The 16,968-nt window shown below is 43.2% G+C and overlaps 1 protein-coding gene across 3 annotated transcripts in view; it reads right to left on the bottom strand.

Annotated features, from left to right (window-relative positions):
- Window positions 1–16,968, bottom strand: part of PLCG1 (phospholipase C gamma 1) — a 91,987-nt gene that overhangs the window by 20,242 nt on the left and 54,777 nt on the right. For 2 of the 3 annotated variants that reach the window (XM_035122995.2, XM_035122998.2), the window contains exons 6-16: window positions 16,654–16,737; window positions 15,813–15,835; window positions 14,988–15,060; window positions 10,740–10,841; window positions 9,069–9,187; window positions 7,926–8,011; window positions 6,658–6,778; window positions 5,165–5,333; window positions 4,236–4,358; window positions 2,766–2,867; window positions 1,021–1,208 (exon numbers count right to left, since the gene is read on the bottom strand). In XM_035122995.2, the coding sequence (XP_034978886.1) occupies window positions 1,021–1,208; window positions 2,766–2,867; window positions 4,236–4,358; window positions 5,165–5,333; window positions 6,658–6,778; window positions 7,926–8,011; window positions 9,069–9,187; window positions 10,740–10,841; window positions 14,988–15,060; window positions 15,813–15,835; window positions 16,654–16,737 (1,190 nt within the window). The remainder of the gene's footprint in view (window positions 1–1,020; window positions 1,209–2,765; window positions 2,868–4,235; window positions 4,359–5,164; window positions 5,334–6,657; window positions 6,779–7,925; window positions 8,012–9,068; window positions 9,188–10,739; window positions 10,842–14,987; window positions 15,061–15,812; window positions 15,836–16,653; window positions 16,738–16,968) is intronic. The other variant, XM_035122996.2, reaches the window with a different exon arrangement.

Below are 16,968 nucleotides of genomic sequence, written 5' to 3'. Positions count from 1 at the left end.
TAGCTTAGTCCTTAGTAAGTGCATTTAGAATTACAGCCTAAAATTGCTTTTTAAAATAAAGAAATGTTATTTTAGTTACATTTCCCTCCAAACAACAGTGGTTAACCCTGCCTGAAAACATGAGTGTCATGTGAAGAGTGAAATCTGTTTATTCAGTAGGGTGGAATAGATTGGGATCGGTTGGTAGACCTTGAGAGTATCCAACCAGCTCTTTGCATGGTTGTGCCTTAAAGCAACAGGTAGTAAGCAAGAAAGGGGAGAAACAGCAGCACTCAGTTGACAAAAAGGATGAAGCAAAGGCTGCTTGGGGAAATTTCAAATTACACGAAAAGCTGAGACCTGGTATCCTGTAGAGTGTGGACTTCAAAAAGCCTGACCTAAGCTTCAGTCCTAATACTACTTATCTTGGAGTAAGCCCCACTGAATATATATGGTTAGAATTGTGCTGTTAAAATGTTAGCATTAATGCATGGGTATCAAGAGGAACAAGTTTCTACCCCTCAACATTAAAACCTCAAAACACCTTTGCAACTGCTGCTAAAGCCTTAGAAATCCAAAATGTGATATGCAAATATTCCAGTAATGAAACATCAGGGTTCCTTCGCACAGCAAAGCTTCCTGTTCAATCTAGCGACTAACTTCAAAAATGCAATGGACTCAGCATGCTGGCTTTGGATGGGAAAGACAGGTTCACATCCCTTCTCACAGCAATGCATCTCAATGTGTGTCCCGGGGCAAGTTACCATTGTTCTCACAGATGTGTGTAAACACTGCATAGAATGCAACAGCAAAGGTAAGTCAAAATTAGTACACACACCCTGCTTCTCAATCTGCCATTAGCCACCTTTTCCCAATTCCTACATAAATCGAATGAATTACATATCATCCAAGTATTTGCCTAACAGGCAAATTCAATTAATCTTCTGGCTGGAGGGAGAGAGAGAGATTGTGTAATTGTGTCTTACACATCTAGTTACAGAGGTACCTGAAGGGTGGATACCATGCCCAAGAGTTTCTTACCAGAAAGAAAGGGTGTAATCACCAACAAAAGTCTCACTCTCTCGCACCAAGAAAGAACCGTCAGGAGCTCCCGTCTCTATGCAGTACTCGGTCAACAGCCTTTCTGCTATGTGGCGCCCATCACGCCCGGCTCCCAGCTTGCCATGGAACCACTTTTCAGTGGAGTGGAGTTCAGTGCTGTTGCTCACCTAGTATGGAAACCAAAGAAGGCTTACCAGCTTAGTGTCCTGTGGACAGGAACAGCTCTCCATGAAGGCAGAGCCATACTACATTGTCTTGGAATTCAACTTCCCAGTAAATCTCCTTCCAGATTTCAGGAATCTAGATTCAGCACAGGAGGAGACCAGTGTTCTCAGGAGCTTCAGAAATACTCCTCAATGTGCTATTTTGGCATAAATGGCATACAGCATAAATGGGCAAGCAAACTCGAGAGAGACCAAGGGGTTGGGGCATGCAACCTCTGCATCTAACAACAGGCTATAACCAATATTTGAGAAAACACTGCACTCGTGTCAATGTGCAGGCAGCTGCAGAGTGCCATATAATCACAGCTTCATCCACAAGGGATGTTCAATGGGGCCCTTTGTTTATATTTATTTTTGGTGGGAAGTCAATACATGTTTATTTTGGTATTTAATTTGCTGTTTTTCTTTCTTTTTTATAGTGGCCTTCCTGTTCACATGTTGTTGTTTTTTACTGCATTAAGATGGGCTTTTCTAATATAATGGACCCAGGTGGCGCTGTGGTTAAACCACTGAGCCTAGGGCTTGCTGATCAGAAGGTCGGCGGTTCGAATCCCTGTGACGGGGTGAGCTCCCGTTGCTTGGTCCCAGCTCCTGCCAACCTAGCAGTTCGAAAGCACCTCAAAATGCAAGTAGATAAATAGGAACCGCTACAGCGGGAAGGTAAACGGTGTTTCCATGTGCTGCTCTGGTTTGCCAGAAGCAGCTTTGTCATGCTGGCCACATGACCTGGAAGCTATACGCCGGCTCCCTCGGCCAATAACGCGAGATGAGCGTGCAACTCCAGAGTCGGGCACGACTGAACCTAATGGTCAGGGGTCCCTTTACCTTTTCTAATATAATGAGGAGTTCAGTGTTAAAGTGGGCCACTACTAATTAACAGAGGGGAACGAAGACATGATTGGTCCGGCTTGCTTTTAGCCCTTCCAAAAGCGAATCACCATAGCACACTATCATCAATCACTGGATTGAGTGCGTTTGAATCAAGGTGATATAATAAGGGAAACCCAATTAGGAATTCAGTCTTATTTGGTTTGTTCTTAAGTTTCACACCAATAGGGCATATTGCGTCATTTATCACAATACAGAAAATACTGCAAATGCCCATAATGTTCATAGGTGTTTTTTTAAAAAATGCATGACTGTATTTAATGAATATTTATCTATGCTGCTCAAGGTACAGTGGTAGTATATACCGCCGAGACAGCTGGCTACTGGAAAGCAGGGTGGTGCGGCAACAGGTAGATCAGTGCAATGCATGCTCCTATACTGGCACCTCACTGACCTTCCCACCACCTCAACTATCCGGGGTAAGCACAGTAGTATGGCTGGTGGGATGCTAAATGCACAGTGGTGCCCACCTCCAGCTGCCACTGCTCCATAGAGAGCACCTATACAAGCACCTGATGTAGGAAGAGTCACTCCTTCCAGACCTGAATGGCTGAGAAGCCTGAAGATCTTCAGCAGCTCAGAAGAGAAATTGTGGCAAGTTGTTTCACATACCTCCTTTTGCTCCTCCTCATCCTCATTTCCCAAATCACTGCTTCTCTCTCCAGAGTAATAGATTTTGCTACTGGTCAGGACAAAGTAATGGGGGTTCCAATCCTGCAAACACACATGTAAAAAAGATGTTTATCCTAGAACAGGCATGTCCAACAGGTAGATCATGATCTACCGGTAGATCACTGGATGTCTGTGGTAGGTCACCGGTAGATCAGTGGCTCCCCCCAAAGAAGCTAAAAAAAACTTTGGCTTCCCTAAAAAAAGCTCAACATCTTTGCCCTGCACCCCTAAAATGACCTGAACCACCCAAAACAGGGCTTTAATTCCTTTTTTAAAAAGTTCAACGTCGCTTTTCTCTTCCCTAAAGAAGTTCAACAACTTACAACTTTTACGCGAACCCCCCCCCCCAAACAGGGCTTTCCTTCCTAAAAAAAACTCAAGAACTTTGACCTGAACCCCCCAAACTGCCAGTTTTTAACTCTGTGAGTAGATCGCAGTCTCTTGGAAGTTGGCCACCCCTGTCCTAGAATATTACCCTCAAGACCTAAACACATCAAGTCTATCGGGTTTAGGAAGGGATTGTGGGAAGACCAGAAGTGAGGGGGGCTTATCCTGAGACTAACATCAAGCAACTTGTTGAGACAGCCTTTGGACAAGGACCTGTCTGCTTTGTAAGTGCCATACAAAGTAAAAATAAATAAATAGATAAGCAGCACCTGCCTAAACTCTCTTTTTTTAAGTGCCAAATGCTTCCATTTGTAAAATGGAGTCCTATGAAGATATTATACAGAGGGATTTGGCTTTGCTTTGTATTACAACACACTTTTCTTACAGTCACTGCCCTGCGAAGGCCCATGGGATCATTTTAAAAAAAAATGTTCATGTTGGCCAGACCCATGACACTACTTTCAGCCACATGCTCCCCCCCCCCACAAAAGCCACTGGCAGCCCTGCCCCAGTTGGCATGTTTATTTGTAATACGGTGGAGACATAGCATGTGGCAGTACCCAAATGCATTTACATGCAGAGCTTTCATTCATCGTTCCTTTACCATCGTTTTAATCTAAGGTGTCATTATGATCAGGTCTAGGATGCCAGCAATCACTGGCTGTAGCAACTGAAAGGTCTGGGTGTAACCAGAGTGTCAGTAGAAGTGAAAAGAGAAAGTTTTTGTGTGCATTAAATGGATCACAATACATCTGTGGTCAAAAGAGCACAGGCACCCCCAAACTTCGGCCCTCCAGATGTTTTGGACTACAATTCCCATGATCCCTGACCACTGGCCCTGTTAGCTAGGGATCATGGGAGTTGTAGGCCAAAACATCTGGAGGGCCAAAGTTTGGGGATGCCTGGGTTACAGCATCCCTACTCAGTCAGCTTAATTGCTGTTTTGATCATACAGACAAACCAAGTCTAGGCAATTTCGTAACGAAGCAGAAGAGAAAGAAGCAGCAGTAACAAGAAGCTCACATGATTGATGGGGTCTTCGAGGTAGAGGATTCCATTCTTTATTGAGTTGCTAATATCATTCTCTGAATACACAGCTGTGGACGGCACTTCTTCATAAGCACTGCCCTCAGCCAGTTTCTTGTGCTGCAACGAGAGATATACACCTCAGCTTCTCTAAAAAATTAACCCAAGAGAACAAGACCTGCCTTTTGGATATCTCTAGGGCACCCACAATGAATTATGGGGCACAACAGAATTTGCACACTAAGGTAATGACCCTGAAGATTTCCTAGCTAAATCCTGCCTGAAGTTCAACTTAGAGAATATTGCTAAGGTGAAGTCATAAGAGTAGCAAACTTCCCAGCGTTGGCAGTAAGGGAGAGAATTCTGTGGATCTACAACTGTGGACCTATAGGGCACATTCAGTATCTAATGAGAGCTTTCCCCTGAGCTCCCATAAACACCCTAAGGCACAAGATAAATATTAGATGTTTCCTAGCTCAGTAAAGAAATCTAATCTTCATCTCATTTCTTAGGCCATTTATTTGCCTTCAGTTCACAATGCAATAATTGTGATTCTATATTATTTGTATAAATCCCCACTACCAGAAAAGAGAATGATGCACATTACATATCCGGTTAAAGTGCAATAACTTAAACAGCAAGAATGCTATATTGGTTGGCATATATATATAGGAATTCAGTGGGTCACAAAACACCCTTGGCAAAAACAGGGTTGTTGTTGTTGTTTTTGCAAGATGCATCTTGTGGTCCACGGCATCCCTGGCCAGGCAGATCAATTGTTGTTAGATCTTACAGGTCAACTAGCCTTAGGCAACTTGCTGTAAAGTAGAGGGTTTGAAGCTGTAATGCCAAGAAACCATGTCCCCCAATCCCCATTTTGAGTTCTAGTTGTTATCTCAGCAGCAAAGGCCACGAAAAAGACTTGCCTTTATGAGAATCTTCCTCTTCAGCTGGTTTGGAGACGGAAGCCCATCAGCAGAGATATCTACCGGTTTGGTTAGCAGCATGTCTCCAAAGATCTTCTTAAAGTTCTGAGCCATATTCCTCTGCTGGGCAATGCTGCAGTGATCCTCGATGGACAGAATAACAGGGAAGCTGAAAGCCAAACAAAAACAGCAAGTGATGGCCATTAGGCCAGAATAATGTGGACTGGAGAGTCTAGCTGCTAGAGCTGCTATTCTATGGTAATTCAGGAGGAACTCATCTCTCAGTATGATCCAGGCTGTGTATATACAAGTGACTCTGTGGGAGCATAGAGAACGCACAGAATGTAACAGGCAGAGAATTCAGCTTCTTGAAAATCTCAGCTTAAGGTTTTTAAAAGTTCAAGGTGTTTTTTAAAAAAAAAAATGCTTGAAAGGGCACTAGCAGAGCCTGCTGAAATGTCTGGATCCACATTTCATGTCAAGTGAATTGCAGATTAAAATTTCCAGTAGCTGGAGACGAAGTTTCACCGCCTTGCATGGGTTCTACAGCTACCCAAGATTAGAAAAGGGACACATTATGTCACTATTTTATATATATATATATATATATATATATATATATATATATATATATGCATGATTTATGCAAAATGAAATTAATTATGCAGTTTTGATCAGCATGTATGCCAAAATCCAGTTTTACTTAGTCCCATTAAAAAAACAAACCAAAACATTTTCGCCCCAGAGTGATGCCCTGTCGATATACAACACCTGTGCTCAGGGACAAGCACCCGACAACATTCAAGCTGCTATTCGTTTACAAATCCCTTAACAACTTGAGACCAGTTTACTTATGAGATCACCTTGCCCCATATGCCCACTCAAACGCTTCCATTGGGGGAACTGACACTCTTACTGGTGCATGTAATACCTGGTGCACATCTGTAAGAACTTGATCATTTAGTGCAGCAACACCTGGACTTTGGAACTCCCTGCTTATTCAACATCAGCTAAAAACATTCTTGCTTAAACAAGCCTTTCCAGATGCTTAGAAAGTTGAGGTAATTTTAAACGGTTTCAGTATTTTAAACTTCTGCACGCTTTTAGGTAGGGTTGTAAATTTTTCTTGATTCTACTGTTTTATTCTTTCGTAAACCACTTTGAAGTTTCATACAATCAAGTGGTAAATACATTTTATGAAATAAATAAGAGTATGAGCCAAATGAATAGAGAGTTATTTATAGCCCAGTTTTAATATTTGTTACAGAAGGAAGACAATATTTAGGGTGGGGGTGTTTTTACCAACTACAACGCCAATGCTTCGTTGCAGACAGAAATATTGTGAGAGCGGTCCACATATATAAATTCTAGTCTTGCACCCAGACAAACTGCCGCAAGCAATTTAGGGTTTGCATGTCAGAGGCCCCTGAAATTCAATTACGTGAGCTGAAAATTCCTGGAGGACAGAATGCCACAATCCCCACTTTACTTACTCAGAGGTCACAAAAGCATGTTCTTTGATGGTGGCTAGGACATCAGAAAACTTGATTTTGGTAGTTAACGTGTGGCCATGATAAATCACTGGCATTCCATCAGGACCATCCCAGCAGTCAACTAAAAAGGGGAATAATTAAGAAAAGGCATCTAACTCAAGAAATTAAAGCAAAGAGCGTTATCATTATAAGGCATAGCTCTGCAGGAAATCTCTAGTGAGCAGGGAATCTAGAGGCATGCATCATGAGCGCTCTGGCAGCCAGCAACCTGGCAGAACACCCATTCTAGTGAACAATGTCATTTCCTTTTCCTTCTTGATGTCAACATACAGTGTTGGTACACTTCCAACATACATGGAAGTGATGTGTGGAAGGGAAGGCAGGTCAAAGCAGTTTTGTGAATATACGTAGCATACAGCACACTGATGATGCTATTGGCACCAGAGCACAAGCTACAGGAAACTTTTGTAATTAAGTGTCCTGGCTTCCTTGAAAGGTTTATGATGCAGAGAGATTTGGGCTGGGCCTGTGTAGCGACATGTGGAAAACAGGAAGCTGCCTTATAGCAGACAGGGCTGTCTTTATCCAAGGGTGCAAGGGGTGCGGGGCACCTGGGCGCCGAATTCTGGGGGGTGCCAGGTGCCTGCCGCTGAAGCCGCCTAAGCTCTTAACTAGCTACCTGTTATGAAATAATAAATAATTTTGAGCAAGCTAGAAAAACAAAATACATATATACCTAGGTATTACTGAAATGTATACCTACTGTTTCACTAAAGGGCTTTCGACTTTGTGCGCTCACTTACCAAAGACGCACCGCGCCGGCATCATTCACAACGGCACATTTTGATTTCATCACTTACAGTTCAAATTCATTTAGAGAAATCGTTTTAAAAAATTGTTGATTTTCGCTAATTGTCTGCATTTGTCTGACATAAGCATAATAAAAGTTAATTTTGGGGCGCTGGGCGGATCTTTGCGCCCCAGTGGCGCATATGCTAAAGACGGCCCTGATAGCAGGTCAGACTATTTGTTCATCTAGCCCAGTGCTGGCTACTCTGACTGGCAGAAGCACTCCAGGACTCCAAACAGGGGTCTTTCACATCACCTGCTGCCAGATCTCCTCAACAAGAGACAGAAGCTGCAAACTTCAGTGTGCAAAAGCATGTGCTCTACCACTGAGCTGAAGCCCTGCTCCAAGGCAAAATCACTTCTAGTTGGATGAAGAAAACAGCCTTGGAGGGAGCAATAGGGAAGAGGCCAGCACTCACGCTCAATACAGCGGCATCCCATGCGCAGGCATCGAGCATAAGCTTCCAGCGAAGACTCACTTGAGAACTGGTCTCCTGTCAGGTACCTATCCATGAGAAGAAGGCAGGAAAACCATTTACTTGACCAACAGTGAAGGTCCTATGAACATCACAGCAAGCTGTGTCAGGACACAGCGATGTTAAAAACAACAACACATACACACTCAAATGCAACAGATAATTTAAGAGCAGGGTTTTTTTTGGGGGGGGGGGAGGTTGTACACTGTACAACTCAGTTTGCGTCAGGATAGGCGTTGGGTTCATGGTGTCCCAGGCAAGAAGGGTTGATGTGCTGACATTTTCCTTCTCCCAGCAATGCACAAAATGAAATTAGTGAAAAGGACTGGGTATAACTCCACCTCACCTGCTTCAGTGCCACAGCACCAATGCAAAGTATTCCTAAAATTATTTTAGCAAAAAGAATTCAACGGACTTTGCAAAATGCTGGTGAAACTACAGAGGTCTATGCAAAAGATCCAAACTAGAGCGTTTCAGAGCCAGCTTCACACTTCGTTCCTCCTCCCTCCAGTTTTCCAGAAACAAGCAGTGCAAATGACAATAGCTCAGGCATTTCCAACACAGATTCAAGAAGCTCTGAGAAGATTACAAAATGCATGTGATGTAGCTGCGGGAAGTAGCTGCTGTTGAGGGGCAGGGGAGGAATCGGTGCAGAAGTCATAGTGCTGGAGGGTGTGGCCCCAATCCAGATCACATACATGAAGCTGCCATTAGCTGCACAAGGTATAACTTACTCTAACCTGAGCAACTACTGGAAATTTCCAGTTGCAGAGGCAATCTGGACTGGGGCTATAGGATAAGGGAATTAGACATCTCACTCATCCCCAGTGCCACAGTATCAATCCAAAAATGTCCCACTCTAATGACTTCTTGTAGCAAAAATATGGAAATCACTTAAGCAGATACATTCATTTCAGGTTTAGTGTCATCCTGAGATCCCTTAACTGCTGTTGGCTAACATACTGACCTCCTGGTACAAATGGGAGACAGGTATGAATGGGGTGGGGGGAGAACCAGGCCAAACTCATCATGCAAATCAGGTTCTCAAAGGTAGAACAAAACAGGGAACTTCCTTTATCTTCTTACGTGTTATGCGAGGAAGAAATCCAGTAGTGGGAGAGGGGATTGTTCATGTCTTCAGGACGTACAACGTCAAGCTCCGAGTTCCATATACTGTTCTCTTTGGAAAACAGGAAGGTAAGGAACTGCCCAGAGGGGAAAAAACAAAGGAGGGGAAAACCCACATAAAACACTAAAACAAGAAGGGCAGTTTTTAAATAAGCTTTTAAAATTGCGTTTATTCCTTTACAGCATTTATATGCCACCACTTCATCCCATAGGATCCAAAGGGCAGCAGCACAAAACAGGAATTAAAACCATAACAAAACTACAGTGGTACCTTGGTTTTTCAATATAATCCATTCCGGAAGACCATTTGACTTCCGAAATGTTCAAAAACTGAAACTCAATAGCTGACAGCTAGGCTTCAGAGTCTTGCACTCAGCAGAAGCCGTGTTTCCTGTTCGACTTTTGAGGCGCGTTCTAAAACTGAGGTATTATTATTATTATTATTATTATTATTATTTGAATTTATATACCGCCCTATACCTGAAGGTCTCAGGGCAGTTCACATAAAAAGATCACAGTACAGTGGTACCTCGGGTTAAGAACTTAATTCGTTCTGGAGGTCTGTTCTTAACCTGAAACTGTTCTTAACCTGAAGCACCACTTTAGTTAATGGGGCCTCCTGCTGCTGCCGCACCGCCACTGTGCAATTTCTGTTCTCATCCTGAAGCAAAGTTCTTAACCCGAGGTACTATTTCTGGGTTAGCGGAGTCTGTAACGTGAAGCGTCTGTAACCCGAGGTACCACTGTATATAAAATAAAAATAAAAACAATAATCCAATAATAAGAGCCACATTTCAAAAGGGTATGGGATGTTGATCAGGTCAACGAAAGGCCTTGTTAAAAATGAACATTTTTGCCTGGCGCCTAAAGTTATATAATGAAGGCACCAGGTGAACTTCTCAGGGGAGAGCATTCCACAGACGGGGAGCCACTGCAGAGGAGGCCCGTTCTTGTGTTGTCACCCTCCGGACCTCTCGGGAAATCGATCATATAAGGCAGGGATATGGAAGCTCTTAACTGGGGGCCAGATATGGCCGAAAAGGTTTTTGAACTTGGCCCACAGCATTCCTTCACTTGGCCTTGCTCCTTGCAGAGAAATTTGGGTTGTCAAAATGGGGTGGGCCTCCCATTCATCCCTCTTAAGCCTAAATGTGGGACTGAGGGTGGTGGGTAAGGAGAGAAGGATGTATATCAGAAGATAGATAAGGGGAGAAAGAGAGACAGAATGAAGGGGGGGGGAGGCGAGAAAGTGTTGAACTATGCCACATTGTAGTGTTAACTCGCTACAGTGGGCAGCAGTCAGGATAGCTACCTCCTGGCCTGCTTCTTCCTGAAGACTATTACCTGTCCACATGTACAGTAACACAGGGAGACACGGCAGCCAGGACTGAGGTACCAGTGGACCCCCCCCCCCCAGGAGCAGCAGGGAAATGGCAAGGGCAAGAGGAGGAAGGGAGGCCAAGTGTTCATTGGTTCCAACGTGGCCAGCAGGCCGCCTATCAGAGAGCGCAGAATTGTAAAGCATCCTAGGGGAACTGTAAAAGAGGCTTGTGCGATGTACCTTCTCACTTCACACACCCCCAAGCCCCGCTGCAGACACCCACACCAGTAGATTCTTGGGAGTCTTACCTCATCCAGGGAAAAATAAGGCTCTTCAATTTCCCTCAGTGGGTCCTTCAGAAAGCTGAACATGAAGTCCTGGACAAAGAGGAGGTTAGTAGCCCAAAGTTCCTGTAAACACAAGGAAGGAGGAAGACGAGGAAACTTTCACAAGCCAGATACTTCCAGCATATCCAAGCATTCAGTTCAATCCTAAAGTGCTTGGCGTGTGTCACATCTATTGCTTCAGAAATCCTTAAAATAGCTCTGTAAGGTGGGTCAGTATTATTACCCCTGGATTGCAGATGAAGAGCTAAAGATGGGTGATTCTGCTGGGCTTGAATTGGAATTGCCTAGCCACAAATCCCTGCACAAGCATGAAGCCTGGAGAAGGAGCTATTTCTCAGCTTAGTCTACATCTAGCAAGGTAGCGACAAAGAGAAAATGGCAAACCACAGAGGAAGTTGCCCTGATCTTCTTGGGGATTATGTGGAATGGTGGGTTTGTAGCCAAGCCAGAATTTCAACCGGGGACCTCAGGGCTCAGAGCTCTTAACCATTATGCAGCACAAGATTTCACCCCTCTCTGCTCAAAGCATCACTGAAACATGCCAACATCCAAGCCAGTGTGGCTTTCAGGGCAACCACAACTTTAAGCATGTCATTTTTACTAGATGAAAATGATCTCCATGCAAGGAAAAACAAAATTATAAAGAAAGAGAAATGACAAGAGGAAGTGCGAATCAAACCCAAACAACATAGCAGAGAGTCATTGTTAAGAGTTACAGGTAGGTAGCCATGTTGGTCTGAGTCAAAGCAAAATAAAAAAAATCCTTCAATAGCACCTTAAAGACCAACTAAGTTTTTATTTTGGTATGCGCTTTCGTGTGCATGCACACTTCTGAAGAAGTGTGCATGCACACAAAAGCGCATACCAAAATAAAAAATTCTGAAGAAGTGTGCATGCACACGAAAGCTCATACCAAAATAAAAACTTAGTTAGTCTTTAAGGTGCTACTGAAGGAATTTTTTCATTGTTAGAGAACAGTGCCCTTTCCGTATCATCATTACGGCCATTTGGTTCTCCTTGTATGCATCCAAAGAACAATCTGTGCACACTACCAGGTACAAAGTGGGGCAGGAAAGTCTAGTTCACCCTGAGTGTAAGAGTTTGAGGCCCCAGCACACATCAGCTGCCCACTAAGTGTACTTGCAGGAAAATAAACAACCTCTCTGGGAATCAGTGATGCACAGAAATTAGCTTCACATAGACAACAAATCACATATTCAAGAGGTCCTAAATTACTTTTCACAAGTCAGGTAGACCAATGTAAGCCACTGAAATGGGGTGTTTGGGGCCAAAGAGAGAGTAGAGCTGGGCCAGCCAGTGACCCACTGGATCCTAAGTGATAGGCCTGTTCTCTACTGTGCTAGCATGACACAGTGTAATTACTGCTCCCCACCTCCTGTCCAGGCTTCAGACATAGCAGTGGTTCTGCCACTGTCCCCAAGCCCAGAACTTGGATTATGCCCTATGCCAGATAACATCCTCAACTCCCATCAGAGGAATGAAGGGAAGAGCAAGGAGAGACATGGTTTATTTTGCTCTTTGACTTTATGGCTCCCTCTCCTTCATCATGTGCTCAGAAAACAGGCTGTTTTCTTTTTGTTTACTTCTCCAGTGGCATATTGTCCTCATTATACAATATCAGCAGGATGAAACAGAAATTGTGCTAGTTAGTGAATATCTTAATGCACTCCTGGGACCACTGCAAGCTGGCAGCCACATGCAACATGAAACAGACAAGCACAGAGTGTTTTTCCAGTTTACCTGGTCTATTTAAATTTGAACCAGTGTTTTTTAAACATAGTTTTTATTCATTTTCATTTTCTTTGAACTGTTTAACATGGTTGCATTGATATTTGTTTACGTTAGAGCAAATGGCATGCAACAATTACATAAAATTAAAACAATAAACACTCAGAAAGACATTTCTGAATATATTTTGTATCAATAACAGTTAGAATTTGTAGGAAGGGGAGGGAGGGGAAAGAGGGGAAATAAAATATTTACTTCATGCATGTCATACTGTGCTGCAGACTATGGATAGTGTTCTACCACATGCCTCATTATTTGTGCAATCAATAAAGTCACACCAGGCAGAATAAAAATTGTTGCGTTTCTTTTTGGCCTCTTGCTACTTTTAATTTTTGTGTCAGTTTTTCCCAATAACGTTGTTTGCCAAATTGCATGGTACCATTGTGAACCGCTGTTATTGCAACAAATAATAATGGTGATAGCCGTATTGCATTTCCACGCCACCCACACATTCTCCCAATTTCTTCTGAGAGCTCAGAGTGGCCTGGACAAGAATGCCATGGCGAGACTCCTCATGGGGTCCTCGCCACGGGATCACATTCGTCCAGTGCTATACCAGCTGCACTGGCTCCCGGTGGAGTACAGGATCAGGTTTAAGGTGCTGGTTTAAACCTTTAAAGCCCTATACATCCTAGGACCCTTGTACCTACAGGACCGCCTCTCCTGGTATGCTCCACGGTGGACCTTACCGTCCGCAAATAATAACATCTTGGAGGTCCCAGGTCTGAAGGAGATTAGACTGGCCTCGACCAGGGCCAAGGCCTTTTCGGCTGTGGCCCCGGCCTGGTGGAATGCTCTGTCACAAGAGACCAGGGGTCTGCAGGATCTAACATCTTTCCACAGGGCCTGCAAGACGGAGCTGTTCCGCCAGGCCTTTTGGCCTGGGTCCAGTCTGACTCCCTCTCTCCTTATAAGAACTTGCATGAAAGTGGCCCCCCCAACTTTTCTCACAGGCTCATATAAGATCAGTATAAACAGTTCGGCCTGGTGAGCATTTGAGGTCCCCATCCCTAATTTGCAGATTGGATTTCACATTGATTCTGATTTGATTTTAGGATGTATTTTAATTGATTGCTTGATTTTATGGTAATATGTTATATATTTGATGTTAGCCGCTCTGAGCCCGGTTTTGGCCAGGGAGGTCGGGGTATAAATAAAATTATTATTATTATTATTATTATTATTATTATTATTATTATTACTCAGGCAGCCTCTCTGCCATCCTAGCAGGCCTCCTTTGTATCCAAAGTGTTCTGCATCATGTGACATCAGACTGTTCTCCAGCTGTACAGTGATTTGAAATATTTGCATGCCACTTCCCTTCTGTCTGAAGTGGCTTATGACAAAGAAAAATGTCTATAAAACAATTAGAAATGCAGAGCACTAAAATGCTTCCCATCTAGCTGTAAAACATAAAAATGAGACACAGCAGCACAGAGTTGTTGTTTTTTTTAAACCCAATTCAGCAGATTCATGCTGCATTCCTACTAACCAGCCGTCAGGATTAGGACTATGGGAGGGGGGCCTCCTCAGAGGAAGAGAAATTGGATGTCATGGAAAATCCACTATGGTTCTAAGGCAGCCTAAAGCATCTACTCTCATTGGCGCCTGGTCTCATCTGGTCTGTCCAGCTCCCCAACCACATCCTGAATCCTGCCTTAATCCCTCATCCCCCTTTCCTCAGGACCACAATCATGAAGGTTAGCAGCATGGTAGATGTGCAACAGGAGGGTTCATTCGGTTTGTAACTTAAGAGTTATTTTTGTTAGTGTTAAAGTCTACTAGCCAAGAGGGGGACAGGAGGCCTGCTTAGCAACCAGATATAGTGGCAGGATCAACACTGAGGCAACATATGCTCTGATTGGCTGTGTACTCCTAAGGGACCTTTTCCTCTGCATGTTGGGTTCAGTGTTTCCCTGCAATGGACAAGGCCTGGTGAAATGCCTCTCTGTTACTTTTCCCTCAAATTATAGACACTGTTTTTGTTCACTTTTGCCCAGTGAAGTGTTATTAGGATTTACGGTATTTTCTCTCTTGCCTCCATATGCATTTTTAGGTGACTGCTAACACAGTACACCTGATGAGGAGCCAGGTCTCCGTGTAAGAGCACTTGTTTGGTTATTATTTAATAATAGTTACATGGGATTTAGATATTGTTTTCTTATGTGTCAGCGCAACCTGTGAAATAAGGCACTGCTGTTTCAAATTTTCTAATTGTTACTGAAAGATCCCAATTATTTCTCAGCACCAGTGCAAGGAACCCAACTTTATTTAAAGAACTCAGAATTCTCAGTTGCCTACGAGAGGTCACACTGTGTTGAGTGGTGTCCAAAAAAAGCCATTGATGATCACATTGTGCTGCTTTCTTTCTCCATTTCCCTTTCTATTGCGCGAACTCACCTTTTGGTATTCTAGCAAAAACATCTGGAACTCCTTCAGTGATACCCTGCAGTGCTCAGATCTCTCTGCACTGCTGGAGGAGGAAGCACAGACAAGACACGTTGGTTAGAAAGCATCGCCCTGCAGAACAAGCAGCTGCTGCACTGAGAAATGGGCTAAACAAGGAAGGCAGTGTCGGAGCTGAGATGGATCACTGAAAGCAACTAGGGAGCCTCAACCATCCTCATACAGGACAGCCTTGCTCCTTGTCTCTGCTCCTCCCTCTCCCACAGGGCAATAATGAGTCAAAGAAATCAAAGGAAGAAATAGCAGTGCTAGAGGATCTCTACATAGAAATGGATCATTTCCAGATAACCCACTTTGCCACTGGGCCAGGGCACTGACAGGCATTAATCCAAATAATCAAAAGATAGTAAAAGATCTAAAATGAAAAGTTGGCTGGGTTTTGCACCAGCTAGTTCAATCTATCTGCAAAATTCCAAGTTCGGTGGTCACAGCAACGGGGATAAAAATCACTCCAACTTGTTTGAATTTTGCAGTTTGCTACGAAATAGATTTATTGCTATGCCAATGGTGAACTAAGAATGGGATGAGAGAAACCTAGCCTCAGAGTCTGTTTTGAACACCCCTGATTTAGAAATTCCACCACCAAACAGCTCAGCCCAGCATTTCTATAACAAGGCCCTTCATTGAAGACATATTGAGAATAGGGTCCTATTGAGGAAACGAGCAGTCTGCAGTCAAATGTCAACATACATTCATAAACAAGTCTAATTTCCAACCCACTCAAGCCTCCCACTGTATATAGGAAAGGGAGCAGTTTACCTTTCCAAGAATGGAATAGCCATCTGCATAAGGAGAAAAAAGGCGTACATCAGCTGATTCTGCTTGGTATATTCAGTGTCACACTTTACACTTCAGTAAATATATGCAACGGCTTAATCACAGCCTATTATTTTAGGCTGTGCCTGCCATCATTATTTCAGTATATTCACACATGAAATGAATGAAATAAAAGATGTGGGCTGGGGGGGACAACTCAATGACGCCACTCATTCTCATCATTGTTTTACTATTATTATTGTTCTGTTGTTTTATTTGCAAGCTGCCCTAAAATATTCTTACTGAAGAGTGTCATGTAATTCTTACATAAAATAAGCTAGAGAGATGCTTGGGGCTTGGAGATGGACAAATGGTGAGAGCTCACATAACCCTTTTTTTTCTGTAAAAACAAAGACAGAATGGCAAGTAAACTTGAGACCTCTTCCTTTTCAGAACTCTACTGTCTGTCTTTGAGTCCCTTTCTCTCACAATAGCAGGTCAGCAGCACACATAGCAACTGCAGGTCCTGGTCTGTGTCCAGAACTGATGTGAGAAAGTTGGTGATCTTCACTTTTCTGATCAGGCTTATCTGTACACTGCACTAGAAACTAAACTGCAAAAAGGAGCTTCCCATTTTTCACCTTCCATTTGTAGGCACAGATTTTATTTTTCCTAGTTAGGGTGACAGGTGCAGGTGAGGGAAACAATTTGCTATTTGAAATGTATTCAATTCACATGCTAGATAAAACAAAAGGGAAAGTAATAGGAAATGGAACAGCACCAAAACAGAAGAGGAGGCATAGATTTTACAAAGTATCAAATATTACAATTAGAAGCATCTCACCCCTTTTTGTGCATTGAACATCAGACTCTGGTACAACTGGGCAAACTGTCCATATGTGATATCACCATTTCTCTGCTCCACATCCTAAAATGAGAGATTAGGGAGGAGGAAATCCTCTTAATAAATAACACTCGTCCTCAGTCATGTATAACACCTAAGTTCTCCTGTGTGCTGAGATGACTGCCGTATTTTAACACTAATCCCCTGGTGTGTTTTTAAATATACAAAGTGGGAGTGGATGCCCAGAGTCTCTTAATAGTTTGCTGAATGGTAGAGCATATGCTCTCTAGCATATGTTCATTCAAAAGGCTCTAG

The sequence above is a fragment of the Zootoca vivipara genome, chromosome 7, assembly GCF_963506605.1.
Source record: "Zootoca vivipara chromosome 7, rZooViv1.1, whole genome shotgun sequence".
NCBI classification, from domain to species: domain Eukaryota; kingdom Metazoa; phylum Chordata; class Lepidosauria; order Squamata; family Lacertidae; genus Zootoca; species Zootoca vivipara.
This window is presented reverse-complemented; position numbering and strand designations above follow the sequence as displayed.